We start from the raw sequence: 19,737 nt of genomic DNA on the forward strand, positions 1-19,737 counted from the left end.
GACTGTAGCAAAGAAATGTTCAGGATTTTAAGAGAAAGTATATTTCTCTCATTATACAAGAAAGCAGATATTGTAGCAGCCTGGTCTAGGTTCAAATGGGTGCTGCTATTGTGAGAAATTAAAATAAGTAAGATTCCTAGAATGGAATCTTGCTATCCAGACGTAAGTTGGATAGCATATTTATGTTATATTTCTTTGTATGCTAGCCTCTCATTCTTCCAGAGAAACTACTGAACAAGTATAAAATCCAAATAACGTAACAGCTTTTAATTTCCTAAATTACAATGCACGTCCTAGAATGGAATCTTGCTATTCAGACTTAAGTCTTGCTATATGAAGACCACTATAGATATTTATGTTATATTTCTTTGTATGCTAGCCTCTCATTCTTCCAGAGAAACTACTGAACAAGTATAAAATCCAAATAATATAACAGCTTTTATTTTCCTAAATTACAATGCACGCCAGTCAGATGTTAAGTGTCAATGTTTCTCAAATAATGACACTTAGTTTAAACTAAGAGGGTAGAAGGATGGCTTAGAAGGGCTCCCACCCACCCCAATGTCTCTATTCCCATAAATGACTTTCCTATTGCTGTGAATGTAGAGATAAATGTTGTTTCTAGTTGTATTCAACATTTCTGTCCAAAACTAAGCTTGCAGCAACTGTGCCACCAGTTCTTAGATTTAGGATGACTCTTAGATACTGAACACAAGTTTATGGTCATTAGAAAGCCAAACATTCATATTTTAGCACCACCTGACACAGAGTTAGTGTGTCCCATAATGCTGCTGAATTGCTATCCCTATCTCATCTCTATGGAAGAATTACAGCCTGTGAATTAGTCTTAAATGTAAATTATGGTGGCTGACTCATGCACTACTAGTTTCCCATTAACTCCCATCTCTCTTTATCAAAATGATATCTTAACAAGTGCTCCTTAAAATAAACAACTCATAACATCAGCAGCTTCCAACAAGCACTTCCAGGCTGCCTCTATGCTGTCACCTCTGCTGGATGGTTTGATAAAGTGGTCCTCAATTTCATTAGTTTATATTATGAGGCAATATTTGGAATATCTTGATAAATCTTAAAAATGGATGCAAGAAATCTAACAATTTCTTGACATAGGCAAAAGTGAATATAATTCTTGTTGCAGGATTTAACCTGCTGGAGACATCCTCAGTGGCAAAATGTCTACTATGACAAGTGTTGACCAATTACAAGTCCCATAACTTTCCACTATGTGTCTCTTGGGAAATTGTGTACAATAAAGGTCATAGTAGAAAGATGTCCAGGTTAATGTTCTACTCAGTAATTAGATTTGTTTCATAAGGTTAGTGTCTGAATTATTTCAAAGGGACTGTATACATTTGGATATATGCAGGTTAAATTATTGTTAAGGTTAAATTATTGTTAAGGCAGAAGTTTTAAACATATTTGCCAATAAGACCCAGACAACTTGATGTTTGTTTGTTTGTTTATTTGTTTGTTTTATATGCCACCCATCAATTCAATATGATTTAATAATAATAATAATAATAATAATAATAATAATAATAATAATAATAATAATAATTTATTAGATTTGTATGCCACCCCTCTCCAAAGACTTGGGGCATTTCCTTCAAATAATGTGATACAAGTTGTATCATGCATTACTTAAGATTTTAACGTGGAACCATTAAGCCCTGTGCTGTCCACAGTGCAGACTTTTTAAAAACAAATATCCAATATTAGTAATAAAATGATTTTTTTTCCCCTCCTGGGAAATTCTCCTAGCGTTTGAAAAGTTTTCCAAATAAAATAAGAATGTGTAGAAGAGAAATATTTCTATCTTCATAGAAAATTGTTTTTTTTTTATTTTAGGTTTTTACCCTTCCTGTTTGCAAGACATCTGAGTATTGTTTTTATTTGAGCAAGGGTACTCCTATTGTGGGTAAGAAGTATTTGACCCCCAGGTATCTCATTGGATATAATTATTAAGTTCAACCTTGATGGGCTGAATTGTTCTTTTCATAATTTAGCCTAATTTTTAAAACAGCTTATCACGTACTGTAATGAAAATTTAGATTCCATGAAGAAAGGGGAGTCTTCATTAGTATAAATATATTTTGAATTATATACTAAAATATATATAACTGCCTATAAATAAGAATTTGGGTGACTATTCTCTCTCTCTCCCTTCCTCCCTCCCCCTCTCCTCTTTCCCTTCCTCCTTCCCCTCCCCTCTCTCCCAAGCTACTATGGCAGTGATGGTGAACCTATGGCACAGGTGCCACAGGTGGCACGCGGAGCCATATCTGCTAGCCCAGCTCAGCTCCAATGTGCATGTGTGTGCTGGCCAGCTGATTTTTAGCTCACACAGAGGCTCTGGAAGAGTGTTTTTGGCTTCCAGAGAGCCTCTGGTTGGATGGAGCATTTTTACCCTCCCTCAGTTCAAGAGAAGCCTTTGAGCTTGGGGACGGAGAAACACAAGCCTATTGGGCCCACTAGAAGTTGGGAAACAGGCCATTTCTGGCCTCCAAATGACCTCAGGGGAAGCTGTTTTTGCCCTCCTCAGGCTTTGAATTATGCGTGTAGGCACTCGCGCATGCACGATAGCACGCACGCATGCACACTCTTTCAGCATCCGAGGAAAAAAAGGTTTGCCATCACCAATTGTAGCTTGCTCACAAACTACACTTAAAATAACAATATCCTAACACAATGTGCAACTGCAGTCATTTTCTTAATAGAATGAATCTTTTTGTAGGAAAATACACGTGAATTGTGATATGTAAAGTTTGGCCTGAGGGTCTTTTTTTCTGGCATTGCCAATGCAAAGATTAGACAGTTTATACAGCTGGATTTCATTTAGCTTGTCAATTTGTAGATATCATTATCTTTTTTTCCAATTGAAAATTTAGTTACATAGTATGGCAATTGCTAGTAAAGTGTAATTGTGTGTTTATAGATAATATAAACCAATGTTCCATTTGGATTTTTGAAATACAACAGACAGTTAAACTTTTATATAGCTCAGGAAAGTGGGCTGTCATTTCCTATTTCCAAATTCAATAGAGCCTCAACTAGCAAAATCAAATACTTAATGGCTGGCTGGGAGCCAGACCAGACGGATATTGCTGCTGGAAAGAATGATATCTGGGCTGAATTTCATTAAAACATTATGTAAAAGCATGTTATTGTACCTGAGCTAAGTTTTGGAAGAGTTTATATTTCATATTGGAAAATCCGACATTTCTGTTAATGAGAAGAGGGGCGGCATACAAATCTGATTAAACTTAAACTTAAACTTAAATTCAGTAGGAAAGAAGGAAAATATTCTACTTTCACGTACAAAAGACATTGCAAACAGTATATGCCCATGAAAAAGAAAGGAAAAGCAAATTTCCTTAGTATTATTGTATATAAAAGTGGAATTTAACTCATAAAAAGAGACAGTGAAATATATGCATACGATGCCTAGTAAAACAAAGCAGGAAATGTTTTTAACAACTATTTGTACACAGCTGCAAGTACATTGCCTTACATGCAAAAATATTAAACCTTCAGGTATATCATTTTATTCCACAGGTTTCCAGGAAAACATGTTTATGATGGTTATTGAAGTAGGAGTGTTTTGGTTATGGTTTGCATAGCTGAAAATACAGACAATGTATGGGAAATCTTGAGTTCAGATCTTAGTTGCTGTAATACACAGTTGAGTTGGGTAGGACATACAGTTTTTTCTTCTTTAGCTTTTCTCACATATTCCCAAGAATAAAGTCTACAGGTTGTGAAATAAGGAAAAAGTCATCATCAAAACTTTTTGTCCCTTTTTTGCTGCACAGAACTGTATGAAATTCTTTGCCTTGTATAGAAAATTATAAAGGAATTGGTTGGGAATACAACTATGGTAAGGATTAAACAATTTTTTATCCATAATAAATAATTTCTGTTTTTTCTGAACATGGTAAAGTCGGAATTGACTAGGTTAAGTAGAAGTATCTTAGAAAGCAAATATTTAGGCTCTTATGCAGCAAAGAGCCATATAAACTTCACCAACTCAACTACATTCAAATAAGTTATTTATATTTTTGCTGTAGAATTTGGACTGTTTCCACTTGCTCATTTCCAATAGTCTTGGAGCTTCATTTTTAAGTGGTGATGCTTTAATAACTCGCCTGCAAGTACCGTTCCTAAAGAGTGAGAAAGACCTATTCAATTATTGTATTTATGGAAAGCCTCTGTATTTTTATGAGTTGCATTATGCACAAGTGAATTCTTTGAATAAGAGGAAACAAGATTTTATATAGGAACTGTTGTACTGAATTTGCTTAGCAAAGCTCTAATTCCAACTTACCGATCAATATTACTTTGTGCATAACTATAATTTAATTTTGGTGCATAAAATGCTTTATATTACATGACAGGTCATATATTCTTTATAATAATCACCTTAGAACAGGAGTTTCAAACTCATGTTGTCACGGTGTCATGTGATGTAGCGATACTTTTTCCCCCTTCACTAAATGAGGCATGGGCATGGCCAGTTCATGATGCATCCGATCTATAGGCCAGGAATTTCACAACCCTGCTCTAGAAGTTAAAAGGACTTCTAGCACTTATGGCCTAGGCAGCGGTGGGCTACGAGCCAGAACAGTAAATTCCGCTTGCCGCTGTGGCTCATAAGTTCTTGTGGGACCAGCGCGATTTTGCTGCTGCACCTGTGGAAGTAGCAAAGTTGCACACGGAGCTGTAGGTGTGCCCATGTTTTGGCATGCATGGAAACAAAAAAACCTAACCAAAACACGGGCACACCTGTGGCTCCGTGTGCAATTTTGCTATCTCTACAGGTGCAGCAGCAAAATCACCTTGGCCCCGCAAGATCTTATGAGCTGTGACGGCGAGCGCAATTTAGCTTTCCAGCTTGTAGCCCACCGCTGGGCCTAGGCCAGGGGTAAGCAAAGTTGGCTCTTCTATGACTTGTGGACTTCAACCCCAAGAATTCCCGAGACAGTCATACTAGCTCAGGAATTCTGGGAATTGAAGTCCACATATCACAGAAGAACCAAGTTTTCCTACCCCTAGCCTAGGCCGATGTAAGGCACTCAATATTGCTATTCTAAGTAGAATAGCAAACCTGCACTTGGTAGTTTTAGACATTTATACTGTAAAATTTTAGCACTGCAGGGATGTCTGCGGTTCATAGAAAGGAATGTGAGATGATACTACCGGTACTATTGATTCCTGGTGATAGAATCTTATGCATACAGACATATCTACTCATAAACCACTGAGTGCAGATACTCTGTACAATTACTGATGAATGTGAAGTGCAGTTGTTAAAAAATCAAATTAGAACATGGTACTTAATATTGGATCCCAGTTTGTTCCAAGCATCTACTTTTTACTGAAAGTGTAAATCTACATTTACTCTTTCAGTGAAATAATATTTTCTCACGTTGCTTCTGATCTTTCCCCAACTAACCTCAGATTGTTCCCCCTTCACTTTTAATAGGAAAGTGAATACAAGAACAAGGGGGCACAATCTGAGGTTAGCTGGGGGAAAGATCAGAAGCAACGCGAGAAATTATTATTTTACTGAGATGGTAGTAGATGCTTGGAGCAAACTTCCAGCAGATGTGGTTGGTAAATCCACAGTAACTGAATTTAAACATGCCTGGGATAAACACATATCCATCCTAAGATTAAAATATAGGAAATAGTATAAGGGCAGGCTAGATGGACCATGAGATCTTTTTCTGCCATCAATCTTCTATGTTTCTATGTTATTGGCTCTTAACTCCCATTGATTGATCTCAGTGGTTGGGATTTTTGGGAGCTGTAGCCTATTCTCCTCTAGGAAGCTAAAATTGGAAGTCAGTACTTGCAAAGAGACAGCTTGGATGTTAACTGTTTATTAGGTAAAATGTGTCCATAAATTTCAGTAAAAGACTGTGATTATAGATCCACCTGATGAGGATTCTTCATCTTGGTTACAACTGTAAAAAAGGAAAAGATAACTTTTAATGCCTAGCTGCTTATAGAAGAAATTTATTTATTTTATTTATTTATGGGATTTGTATGCCGCCCCTCTCCGGAATCCTGAATTCTTGAAAAATGAGAGTGACAGTTACTTCTCCAGATACTATATTTCTCTCTAATGTCATTCTCATTGTTTTTAAGAAATATTTATGTCCACAAATTTCCCCCATCAAAGTAGATCTCAAAGCTACTTGATTATTTTTATGGTGCCTTATTCGCCTGAAATAGCCTGGGACATGTTCTTAAACTGTTTAGCCTTAGGCTGGGCTTGTCTTTTATCTCTGATCAGAGCAGTGATCATGATAAACAAGGATGTTCACAACTTTGGTACATAAGCTCAGGGTAGGGTCCACCCAACCTGAATGCCTAACTGCCAATGATACATTGTGCATAAATAAATATGTATGCGAATATGTAAATAATTTGAAATTCAAAATCAGATACCTGAAGGGGATTTTTTCTCTCACTGGAGCAGCCATTCAAATCTCTTTGCTATATTACAGCTAATATCTTTGGCAATGTACTGAAATACCACTTCTGTATTTAGAAATAGCTGTTGGTAGCAAAATGTTTTTGAAAGCTTCACTAATGGGAGAAGGAAAGAAGCACTGTCACTTTCAATTGTTTTTTATACAGTTTTGTGGTCATAATATGGATTGGCTAAAGATGTTTAGTCTAAAGCAAAGCAATATCAAATGTGTTGCTTTCCCCCCACTTTAAGCAAATCCTAATAGAAAAGAGATAGAGAACAAAGCATCAGCCTCTTGAATGCCATGAAATGTGTGAAGGAGAACATTTGGCATCCTTTAATAGCACCCAAGAGCATGCTGGAAAATGCAGCAATCCAACATAGTGTTGATACACTGAGAATCAATGTACTACCCTCTAATTTTTTTTCGGTGTGGGCGGAAAAGTATAGTGTCTGAGCGACAGTCCCTTTGGGACTGGGCGGCATAGAAGAATAAATAAATAAATAAATAAATAAATAAATAAATCAAGAGTCACTTCTCTCTCTGTTTTTCTCTCTTTCCTGTCATTCTCTGCCTCAATCATTTTCTCATTTCTCTTTTCTCCCCTTTTTTCTATCATTTCACTCTATCTCTTCCTTCCACTCTTCTCTCTCTCTCTTCCTTCCTCTCATCTCTCTCTTGCTTTCTCTCTCTCTCTTTCCCTTTCTCCCCCCTCTTTCTCTCTTTTTCTCACTTTCCCTCTCGTTTTATTTCTCTCTCACTCACTCTTTCTCTCTTGTTTTCTTTCTCACACTCTTTCTCTCTCTTGTTCTCTCTCTCTTGCTATCTCTTTCTCTCCCCCCTTTTTCTCTCTCTCTCTTTCTCACTTTCTATCTTGCTGTCTGTTGCTCTCACTGTCTCTCGTTCTCTCTCCGTTCTTCTCAGCGGAGGCCGGCGAAGGTGATATTCAATGTCGGGGGGGCGCGGGCGTTTGCGTGCGCTCCAAATCCCCCTGCTAGCCCCCCAGAACATTCAAAATAAGAAAAGCCTTCGCTAGCGAAGGCTTTTCTTATTTTGAATATTCCGAGCGGGCTAGTAGGGAGATAGGGCGCCAGGTTGGCCAAGTGTATTATTTACATCACTCCCATTCATGCCTGCTCCGCCTCTCCTGCAATCCCCTTGCCGAGAGCCCGGGACGAAAGTGCTCTCGGCAAAGGTGAGACGGGCAGGGTGTGTGTTCGGGGTGCGGGAGGAGCCGCGCCGAAAGGCAGGAGGCGGAGGAGGAGCAGAGGGGGCAGGCGGGGGGCAGCGCCGAAAGGCCGGGGGGCCAGAGGAACTATGGGGAGGCAGGGGTGGCCGCGGCTCCCTTCCCTTCTGCTGCCGGCACCTCCCCCCCCGTGGCTGGTATGGGGATGGGGAGCGCGCGGCCGTGAAAAAGGCTGCGCGGGGGTGTATTTTGGGGCGCGCGCGCTGTGCGCAGCTTTCAGGGAACGGTACTGAGAATGACTTTATCTTTCAATATATAATATAAATATAATGAAAATATAATAGGGTGTGGTGAACACAATCAGTGGCAGAGGTAGTGTGCAGTAGCCAGAGATTGAGTAACATATCTCACAAAGCTTAGAATGGCTAAATGAGTGTGAGGCATTCCGATTTACTTTGCACAATATTTCTAGTCCTAGAGAAATAATTTACGGGTATGTTTATCCTTCAGCTGAGCCAATTTTCTATTGCAGGAATTGGTTTTTAGCTTTGAAGGGGCAAAATGCATACTGTATTCTGTTTTGTTAATCAAAACATGATGCAAAGCCCTAAACCTGGAGGAAAGCTTGTAGATTGGTCCCAATACAATTTAGGAAATTGAGAGATTGAGTATTCCGCAACAGTTGCCATTGGTAGTTAATGAAAATGCGCTCCATAATCAAATCGTTCAATTTTACTCTTATTTAAATAAATCTATTCTCTGTCATTTAGACCCATGAGAATAAGGCTGTTTTCTTTCATGTCACAGTTCTTCAGGATCCCTAGTTAAATATTGAAATATTTCTCTTAGGAAATATTGATCTTCCCTCTTACTTTCTCTGTCTGAACCTGTTACATTTTGTTAACTTTTTAAACAATAGTTCTTCAAATAAACAAAATACTGTACTTTATATAGGGTACCACTCTAGTGAATAATAAAGTACAACTATTACTTTTGGGGCTTGCAAATACAGTAGTGCTAATGTTGAAGAAAAACTTATTTGCCCTGAAATAACTTCATTATATTACTGATGCATATTTAGCTTCATATAATAACCAGTATCTGAAAATTATTAGTTTCAGTCTCAGTTCCGTTTTATATTGCACTGCCGCCAGCTCTGGTACAATGCATCTGTTCATATGATTATTATTTTCCTAAATGTAGAAGTTTGTATTAGACTGATTGCTTTTCTTTTCATTTCATACTCAGATCAGTTTCCTGTTTGGAAATAAAAAAGTTATTTTTTTCCTGTTAGTAATCAATATTTTCCATAGCAGGAAAGTATGAGTTTATATATCTCCTGCTATTCAGATTACTGTATAGTTTTACCAAACTTTAAATTGTTGCAGGCCAGCTCATTGTATGATGCATTCAAATAAAATTAAGTTTCATCCTTTTGTCATAAATCAAGTTTGGGAAGATGGAATGGTGTGTTAGAATATGTCATATTGCCGAGTTAGGAAATGAGTAGTGAGAAAACCAAATATCTTTATTTCTTGTGCAAATGGTCATACATTTATTTATTTATTATTTATTAATTAGATTTCTATACTGCCCTGTTCCTCAGAATCAGGGTGGCTCCCAACAAAAATAAATACATAACATGTAGGAATCTAAATCTAAAAGCATACTAAAACCCCAATTTCTTTTAAAAAACTACATCTTATTTCCCTATTTGGTTAGGGAAGAGCCAGTTTTAAACATGAAAATAAATAGCTTTGAATCACAATCTTTTTGTAGAGTGATGTTTTTTTACAGAGTGACAAGCTTGGCTGTGCAATAAGTTCTGAGTTGTACCAAAACACAGTACTGAACAACTAACAGAGTTTTTAACAATTTCTCTTTTAGCAGCCTCCCAAGCCATTTCTGACCTAAAACATGGTATCCATGCTGTTTTGACATGGGATTCATTTAAAAACTGAAATGTAAGCTAAAAACGAGAAAATCCAGTCCTTATTCATTTGATTTTTGTCTATATCCAGCCACTGTTACAGAGACACAGACCGAGACCAGGGTAGAGGGGTAGAGAGAAGCTGACTTCAGTATAACCCTGGTTATATTTGCCCATCCACTCACAAGTGTGAAAATTCAGTTTAACCTACTTCTTAAGAGAGCAGAGTTTCATAAATACATCTGATTTTGGTTTTTTTCCATTAGAGAAGAAAATAGCAACTGGTGCCACTGGAAGTTTGGTCTTCTCTAGACAAGTGACAGAGAAGAGGAAAAGCAAAGATAAAATGTGACTGCAAGTGGTTATCTCTCTACCAGTCCTACAAGATACGAATGCATACAAACGTCACATCTGATTTGCTATTACTCACTATTTAACTGCCAGCTCCGATATACTGTATTTATAGTCATGGATATTAATTTGCAGAACTAATGTAAAAGATGTAAAAATCAACCAGACATGAATTTATATAGATGCTTCTTCTTTTAGATTTTTAGATTCCTCCCCCACCCAAAATATGATTTGCTCCTAATGTTCAGAAACATATTTTCCCAAGATTATTCCAAATCATTCCAATATAGACACCCCAAATAACTTTTAAAATTTGAAAATCAACAAAGTAGAATTATTTCTGTAAATTCATGACACTTTACATAATAAAGAGAAATCCAGTTTGTTATAACTATAAGATAACTAATGGATTATGTATGAAGAGTTGCAGTCATAGTGCCTTCCTATTTTCAGACTATTATGAACTTTAAAAAAAGATATTTATGACCCCATTACTTTTCCAGCCATGATAATGGTAAATATGTACAACATATATACTGTAATATTCTAGTGTATTTTACAAGTGATAGGCAATAAGATTCATCCGGTGATTCACATATACGTACATGTTTATGTTCTGTATGTTCTGTATAAAGGCCTGCAGATTTTTTAAACCATTAAAGTCTCCTAGAAAGTCTTTGAAGCGTGGGGAGAGCAAAAAACGGGCATGCCATAAGCAGAGGCGGTCACATGCACATGCATGGGGGGGCATGAGTTTATGAGTGTGGGCATGCATGTGTGTGACCCCCCAGTCCTGCCTTTTGGCACATGAACCAAAAAAGATTGCACTGCACTATATGGTATCATGTCGTATTCTGTAATAAGGTTAATTCTTCTTGATATGTTGTTCACCATTGTATGAACAATGCATAATAAAAGCATGTTAACTTTACTTTGAAACATAGAATTTTAAGGAAAAAGAGACTATTAGAATCAAAGTATTATTTATCAGAGTTTTCCAAAGTTGTCCAGTTTATTTATTTATTTATTGGATTTGTATGCCGCCCCTCTCCGCAGACTTGGGGCGGCTAACAACAATGATAAAAACAGCATGTAGAAATCCAATTAATAAAACAACTAAAAACCCTTATAATAAAACCAAACATACACACAAACATACCATGCATAACTTGTAATGGCCTAGGGAGAAGGAATATCTTAACTCCCCCATGCCTGGCGGCATAAATGAGTCTTGAGTAGTTTACGAAAGACAGGGAGGGTGGGGGGCAGTTCTAATCTCTGGGGGGAGTTGGTTCCAGAGGGCCGGGGCCACCACAGAGAAGGCTCTTCCCCTGGGGCCCGCCAAACAACATTGTTTAGTCGATGGGACCCGGAGAAGGTCAACTCTGTGGGACCTTATCGGTCACTGGGATTCGTGTGGTAGCAGGCGGTTCCAGAGGTAATCTGGTCCCATGCCAGGTAGGGCTGTTACTGGCTGTTACTGGCTGTTCTCCATAAAAGCCATTGAGCATGTGTGCAAATGCATGCTGTGGTTTGAGCCTGTGCATTTGCATTCCTTGCTCCCTTTTATTATTTTACAGAGCAACTTTAATGTTGCATTAATTCAAGTCTCTAGGCTGCAAGAGTGAAGCAAATAATACCTCAGAAACTTGATTGTGTTGTTGGCAGCCATACAAAACCAGCAGTAAACGTAATATATATGGACTTCACCAAAGCATTTGAGAGTGTCTCACAAAAACTTACTTGGAAAATTCAATTAAATCGAATTGGCTCAGAGCAATGACTTGACACATGGTCCAGAATGGAGCCAAAACCCATTTTCAAATCCCGATGATACATTTTAATGTATTGACTTGTAATGTCTTGGGGATTGTCTAGGTGCTTTGGCCACATTTTTGTTTAATGATTCAGCTTATGTCTTTATTACTTATTAGGGTAGACGTGATTCAGAAGAGAAATATTTGATTTACAGATTTTAAAAATATGAATACAGACATTAAAAGGAATCATGGGACTGAGTATTTTTGATAATGATAGCAATAAATGTATTACACATAATGCCAAATTTTGCTTGTCAGTTATTGGTATCTTGCAGTAAATCTCAAACAACTCGCTGACACTATTATTCAATTATTTCAAAAGATATAGTCCAAAAAAATCCCAGTGAAATTAAACTCTAAAAGGCATTCTGGTATTTGGAAATATAATTTTACCTATAAATTTGTATATGTACTGGGGGGAGGGTCTATAAAACACAACAATATTATTATCCTATTCACTAAGCCAAATATCTTTTCCAAAGGGATATTTAGAAAAGTGCAATCCACAATTAAACTCTTAACAGCATTGTTGTAATTGGGAGTATAATTTTATGCAGATTATCACTTTATGCATATAAGAGGAACCTCTGTGCAACACAGTTACATTATTATACTATTGGGCTAGGTTAATTATCCCATCATTTGCGAAGTGGCTAGCCTTTTAAGTAGGAAAGGAAAGCAGGATTGCATTCTTCAATCCAATTTTTCAATTCATTCTCAGATATCAGAAAATAGATACCATAGACCAAAAAAGTTTGGGGTTTTTTTTTGGTTATCGGTTATTGCTACATATATTTAGGCTGTGCCCAGGTGGAAAGCTCTTCCTTCCTTCCTTCCTTCCTTCCTTCCTTCCTTCCTTCCTTCCTTCCTTCCTTCCTTCCTTCCTTCCTTCCTTCCTTCCTTCCCCCTCCCTACCCTTGATAATTCCTTCCTTCCTTCCTTCCTTCATTCCTTCCTTCCTTCATTCATTCTCTTTAATCAATTTATTAGCCATTTCATTCACTAATGGTACTTTGGGCAACATGAAAGGAGAGAAAATTAGAAACAGTTCTTTGGCATTCAGCCTTTCTTATGGTCCAACTTTCATAGCCCTATATTGCAACTGGGAAAATCATAGTCTTGACTATATGCACTTTTGTTGGCAGGGTGATATTTCTGCCTTTTAATATGTTGTCTAGATTTGTCATAGCTTTCCTCCCCAGGAACAAGCATCTTTTAATTTCTTGGCTGCAGTCCGCATCTGCAATGATCTTGGAGCCCAGGAAAGTAAAATCTGTCACTACCTCTACTGTATTTCTTCCCCATGTATTTTACAGGAATTGGCTCCAAAGGCTTCCCTGGAGCTGGGGCAGGATAACAATGTGCCCCCCATCCCTCCTAGAGGCTCTTTGAAAGCCAAAAATGCCTCCCCCCAAAAGCCTCTGTGCGAACCAAGAATCAGCCGGGTGGCACACACATGCATGTTGGAGCTGAGCTAGGGCAAGGGCATGCGTGCCGGCAGATATGGCTCTGCGTGCCACCTGTGGCACCCGTGCCATAGCTTTGCCATCACTGTTGTAGGATTTTAAGCATAACTTTACTAACATGTGAAATGTGTGCAATAATGTGATAGTTTGAACATTCGTTGAAAGAGCCTTTCTTTGAAATTGGAATGTTAATCTCTTCTGCCTCTATTTGGTACCTGCCAGTTTAGTCCTTTATCGTGCTCATCTTTGCATGAAACATTCCCTTCATATCCAATTTTCCCAAAGAGATCCATGGTCCACCCTGTTCTATTCTTTTCTTCTATAACTTTGCACAGTTCGTTTAAGAAGGAATTCTTATCTCTTCTAGCTATTCTCTGAAATTCTGCATTCAGTTGGGTGTATCTTTTTCTTTCTCCCTTGCCTTTCACTTTCCTTCTTTCCTCTGTTATTTGCAAAGCTTTCTCATACAGTCATTTTGCTTTCTTACATTTCCCCCCCTTTTGGGATGGTTAGAATAAAGAATGATAACAGAGTCCCTGTGGAATTTAGTCAGCCAGTCATTGCCCACTATAGATGCTCATCTCCATTTCAAGGCCATTGAGTGTCAGCCAATCTATTTTACTGTCATGTGGCCAGCATGATACCATGGAGCATTCTTACCTTCCCATTGAAGTGATACTATTTGCCTACTCCCATTTGAATGCTTTCAAACTGCTAGATTGGCAGGAGCTGGATTGGGAATGGGAACTCACCCCTAGAAATCATTTTCATTATTTTGAAATTACCTAATTAAATGTCTATCTGTTAAATTCATATACAGGCTATCTACATTATCCACCATTCAATTTTAAACCCAATTTTTTTCTTTCTTTCATAATAATTATTATGAAACTGCATAAAAGGAAATGATAGCCAATTTATATTATGGTCTTCACTTTTCCAGGGCAAGAATTAGAAATACTGTAAGCACAAAGGGGGAATCATTTATGAGCAGTAAAATTATATTCATTTAGCAGTAAACTCTAGAATGAGTTTACTTCTTACCTTTTGCTTTAGACTATTGTGATCTCTGGATTATTACATACCTAATTGTTTTACCACCAGTTCTTCTAGATAAACAGATGATGTTCTGATATCTGTTGTTATTTGGAAAGAAACAGGAATATATTGCCCTCTAGTGCTAAAAAAAAATCCGTCTTGAAAACCAAATGGGGTTTAATTTAAAAATTCAGAATGTGTTCCCTAACAATATGCAGACACATTTTTGTTGTTGCTGCTGCTATTGCTCCTGCAATGACAACTGATCGGGTTTTTTTGGCAGCACGTATCCCTAATGTGATTGTAAACCCAAAGTTTTGCATGTGATTTGATAAACTTCAGGAGCGCAAGTTGCAGTTATTTATCATTGTCACTATTGAAGTGCATCTTTGTGTTTTTCTTCTTTGATAGATCTATAACTTACTATAAAGAAAGCACTGGAAACAGTAAAACTCAATAAACAACTTATAAGAAGTTTGGAATATTCAGGCTTGAGCTATCAATTAATTAAACATTTACTACCAACAGTGGAAAATATGTATTTATGATTATATTTTTTAAATTTCCTTACAAAAATAGAAAATTGGAAATGATATAAACAAATCATTATAAACAGATTAAACATAAGTTTAAATATGAACATATTGGATGTATAGTCCAAAGTTGTCTCAAAAATGGTACTCAAAACAGGCTCAAACAGAAATAGTGGTGGATTGTTATCAGTCCGATCCGGTTCTATGAATCGGTAGTGGTGGTGGGAGGCTCCACCCACTCGCCCCAGACACTTCTGTGCATGCACATGAGCGAACAGGTAATGGTGGTATTTAGAACCCATCACTGAATGGGAGGTAATTAGTAGTCCTTGAACCCTCTAACCATTGCAACATTTTTATTAATGACTTCTAAATAGAGTAAGGATTAAAATGAGTAGCCTAAATATTCCTTTACAAATTTATAGTTACAGTGTTTATTAGTTAAAACTAATGAAAGTAAGCAAATAATGCAATAATATAAAAGATACTAATCTAATAAGGTTTAAATGAAATCAAGGTTGAATACAATTAAAAGAAAATCAGATATCTAGATAACAAAATTAAAGGTCAAGATTGGGGGGGTTGGATCGACACGGGAAGTAATTAATTGGGAACTAATAAATCTTTTTGGGGGTGATTAATTATAATTTGACTTACTAACTCAATACTGTTTTTATTGTATTATTTTAAATTGTACTACAGTGTATTTTAAATTGTATTGAAAAAGTTTGTATGGAGAAAAAAATTTACCCTCAAAAATAATATAATAATTGGCTCTTTTGGGATCTTTTATTAAACAATCAGATTTTTCCATTTCAATGACAATAAATTTGAAGTAATTACAATTCATATTTTTATGTTGTAAAATTGTTAAAATTACCTCAATATATAGAACTAAAAAAACAGAGTATGGTACTTAAATAAACAAAAACAAATCAGGATTAGTTAATAAAGGCACAACACCACAGGAACCAAGTCCAAGTTTCTGATAATTGATAATAGTAAGTCAAGTATGCTTTAGGTTAATCATCAAAACTAAAGAGAATACCATGGAGAAGTTTATTCCCACAACACTGAGCATAAATCACAAAATGTAATATGAATGTACATAGTGGTTAAAGTGCTGGCCTAAAAACCAGGAGACTGAGTTCTAGGCCTGCTATAGACATGAAAATCACTCACCTTTTTTCAGCCCAACCCACCTCACAGGATGATTTTTGTGGAGAAAATGGGAGGCAGGAGTTAGATATGTTTGCAATCTTATATTGACCAAAATATAGACAAAGAGAATAAAAAATTAATATTCATATAACTCAAATTATGTAAATCATATACAGTAGTCCCTCGCTATACCGCGCTTCACCTACTGCGGCTTCACTTCATTGCGGGTTTCTGAGGAAGTCGATCGGCAGATTTAAACAGCCCGCCGAACTCGATCGGCAGGTTTTTTTTTTAAAAAAAATCTAAAATTGTAAATACTGTATTTAAATACTGTATCTAAAATAAATACTGTGTGGGAAGGGTTTATAAACACTTAAAACAATGAAAACTTACCAAACAATTACAATATAAATACTTAAATAAGTACTATCAGTCGATAAATTCCCCATCGCGGAATTCACCTAATGCGGCCAGGTCTGGAACGTAACACCAGCGATAGGTGAGGGACTACGGTGAGGGACTACTGTATGCTTATCACTGCATTACTTTTTAATCCACTTCTTATTCCTTAAGATGCCATTTTGCTTTAAAACTATTTCGCAAAAATTATCTAATATAGAGTGTGGCAGTTTTGCATTGATTTAATTATGATCTGGCCAAAAATATAAATGTGAATGTTCCTACTTGATTGCAGAAATTCATTTAGATGGTCTGTAGCCCTTTTTGCTTCCTACACTTCAATTAAATCTAAGAAAAGATCCCATGGGCAGGTCCATTAGGTTTTTCTAGTAGGTGTGCTACTCATCCTATCATGAGAGGATCTTTTGGAAGATCTACAGCAGAAGCTGGAGAAGTCATCTCTAAGCCTTGGGAAAGCCTGGGTGGCTATGATAGAGGACTGAGGGCTCTGAAGCATCTAAAACCCTGCTGTTAGAGTGAGAACCTGGGAACGGTTTGTGTGTTTTAGGTGGATGCTTGGGGCCCTCCATCCAGAGGGAAAATCAGGTGGATGCCTTGGGTGACTCTTTTATTTATTTTATTTATTGGATTTGTATGCCGCCCCTCTCCGTAGACTCTGTAGAGTCTGCCCTCCCTCTGGCCAGTGAGAGGCGGTCAGCTTAGGAAAAAGAACATTTGTATGACGAGAAGGAAGGTGGGAGCCCTGTTGAAACTGAGAGCTTGAACTATAGTGCCATGGCTACTCCTTTCCTCATCCATCTACCCAGAAAGTCTGCGGGAGTGAATAGAGTGATTGGATTGGGGTGGCAGAGCCCTCTGCCCTGAGAGAAAGAAACATAGAAACATAGAAGACTGACGGCAGAAAAAGACCTCATGGTCCATCTAGTCTGCCCTTATACTATTTCCTGTATTTTATCTTACAATGGATATATGTTTATCCCAGGCATGTTTAAATTCAGTTACTGTGGATTTACCAACCACATCTGCTGGAAGTTTGTTCCAAGGATCTACTATTCTTTCAGTGAAATAATATTTACTCACGTTGCTTTTGATCTTTCCCCCAACTAACTTCAGATTGTGTCCCCTTGTTCTTGTGTTCACTTTCCTATTAAAAACACTTCCCTCCTGAACCTTATTTAACCCTTTAACATATTTAAATGTTTCGATCATGTCCCCCCTTTTCCTTCTGTCCTCCAGATCATACAGATTGAGTTAATTAAGTCTTTCCTGATACGTTTTATGCTTAAGACCTTCCATCATTCTTGTAGCCCGTCTTTGGACCCGTTCAATTTTGTCAATATCTTTTTGTAGGTGAGGTCTCCAGAACTGAACACAGTATTCCAAATGGGGTCTCACCAGCGCTCTATATAAGGGGATCATAATCTCCCTCTTCCTGCTTGTTATACCTCTAGCTATGCAGCCAAGCATCCTACTTGCTTTTCCTACTGCCCGACCACACTGCTCACCCATTTGAGACTGTCAGAAATCACTACCCCTAAATCCTTCTCTTCTGAAGTTTTTGCTAACACAGAACTGCCAATGCAATACTCAGATTGAGGATTCCTGTTCCCCAAGTGCATTATTTTACATTTGGAAACATTAAACTGAAGTTTCCATGGCTTTGACCATTCATGATAAGGAGTCTTAATATGAATTTCTGATAAATGTATAAAAAAAGATTCAATTGATGGTGCTTATTATTGTGTCTGATAAAATATGAGAATTATCATGAATTGTGCTTTTATGTAGCGTGATAAATATAGGCCTGAGTGTTTTAGATAACAACTGTAAATGATAAGCATGTTCTTCACACACACATTTTACCAGGAAGTCATCCCCTTGTCATCTTCTCTCTTGGAATCAATAAAAATGTTCATAGGTGGGATTTATTTTTCTTTTAATAGAAGTTACTAGCTTACTTAATTAACACGTTTTAATTGCTTTATGGATTTTCTTAACCTACTCTAATTTCTCACTTTGTTGCAGATAATGCTAAGCGTCTCCTCCATTGATTATCGGCAACCGGAGCAGTCAAAGAACACAGCTTTCAATATAAATTTCCACCTCTTTGGACTTTCAGTATCTGGAATTTCATAGTCTTCATCTTTTCCCCATTACATGACTTGCAATGGTCACATGAATATTTGGAGAGTGGTATTAATACCATCTTGTGATCTATTTATGATGGCACTTTAAAAGGAAGAAGCCAATTGCCGGGAGTTTGGTGAAGATGAAACAGAAGAAATATACTCCTGCAACAAAACAAAACAGAACGAAGATGAATCTGATCATGAAACTTCGTAGGAGTTTCCGAACACTCGTCATTCTCTTAGCCACCTTCTGCTTAGTGAGCATAGTCATTTCTGCTTATTACCTGTATACAGGTCACAAGCAAGAAATTTCCCTCACTGATAACACAGGAGAAATGGAGTGTGAAGATCTTAAACTTCTGCCCTATAGAACACTAGAACTTAAATCAGTGAAGCCAATTGATCCTGCTAGGGCTGATGCCAGGGTGTTGCTTTTTGTTGAAAGCCAGTACTCTCAACTTGGACAAGACATCATTGCCATCCTGGAGTCTAGTCGGTTTCAGTATCATATGGTGATTGCATCTGGGAAAGGGGATATCCCACCCCTGGCTGATAATGGCAAAGGGAAATACATTCTTGTAGTATATGAAAATATTTTGAAGTACACATCCATGGATTCATGGAACAGAGAACTCCTGGAAAAATACTGCGTGGAATACAGTGTTAGTATAATTGGTTTTCATAAAGCCAATGAGAATAGCTTGTCAAGTACTCAGCTCAAAGGATTCCCATTACATCTTTACAACAATATAGCCCTTCAGGATTGCTTAGTAAACCCCCAGTCCCCTCTATTGCATATTACCAAAGCCCCAAGGGTTAAAAAAGGCCCATTACCTGGCGATGACTGGACTGTTTTCCAGTATAACCACTCTACTTATCAACCAGTGCTTTTAACGGAATTAAAAGCCTCCAAATCATTCCCAGCATCACTACCAAAGCTTCATCTCTATGCTACAGTGATTCAGGACCTAGGACTTCATGATGGAATTCAAAGAGTCCTTTTTGGAAACAACTTGAACTTTTGGCTGCACAAACTTATTTTTATAGATGCCATCTCCTTCTTGACAGGAAAAAGGCTTACATTATCCTTGGACAGATACATTCTTGTTGACATAGATGACATCTTTGTTGGAAAAGAAGGAACAAGGATGAATGTAAAAGATGTGAAGGTAAGGTGAGAATTTACGAGGTCTTCTCTCCGAT

The 19,737-nt window shown here is 37.4% G+C and overlaps 1 protein-coding gene across 1 annotated transcript in view; it reads left to right on the forward strand.

Moving 5' to 3' along the window:
• Positions 1-19,737, forward strand: part of LOC139169905 (bifunctional heparan sulfate N-deacetylase/N-sulfotransferase 4) — a 178,893-nt gene that overhangs the window by 933 nt on the left and 158,223 nt on the right. Inside the window, exon 2 of the mRNA XM_070756573.1 lies at positions 18,431-19,703. Within this exon, the coding sequence (XP_070612674.1) occupies positions 18,675-19,703 (1,029 nt within the window). The 5' untranslated portion in view covers positions 18,431-18,674. The remainder of the gene's footprint in view (positions 1-18,430; positions 19,704-19,737) is intronic.

This window comes from Erythrolamprus reginae, chromosome 7, assembly GCF_031021105.1.
Source record: "Erythrolamprus reginae isolate rEryReg1 chromosome 7, rEryReg1.hap1, whole genome shotgun sequence".
In the NCBI taxonomy this organism is placed as follows: domain Eukaryota; kingdom Metazoa; phylum Chordata; class Lepidosauria; order Squamata; family Dipsadidae; genus Erythrolamprus; species Erythrolamprus reginae.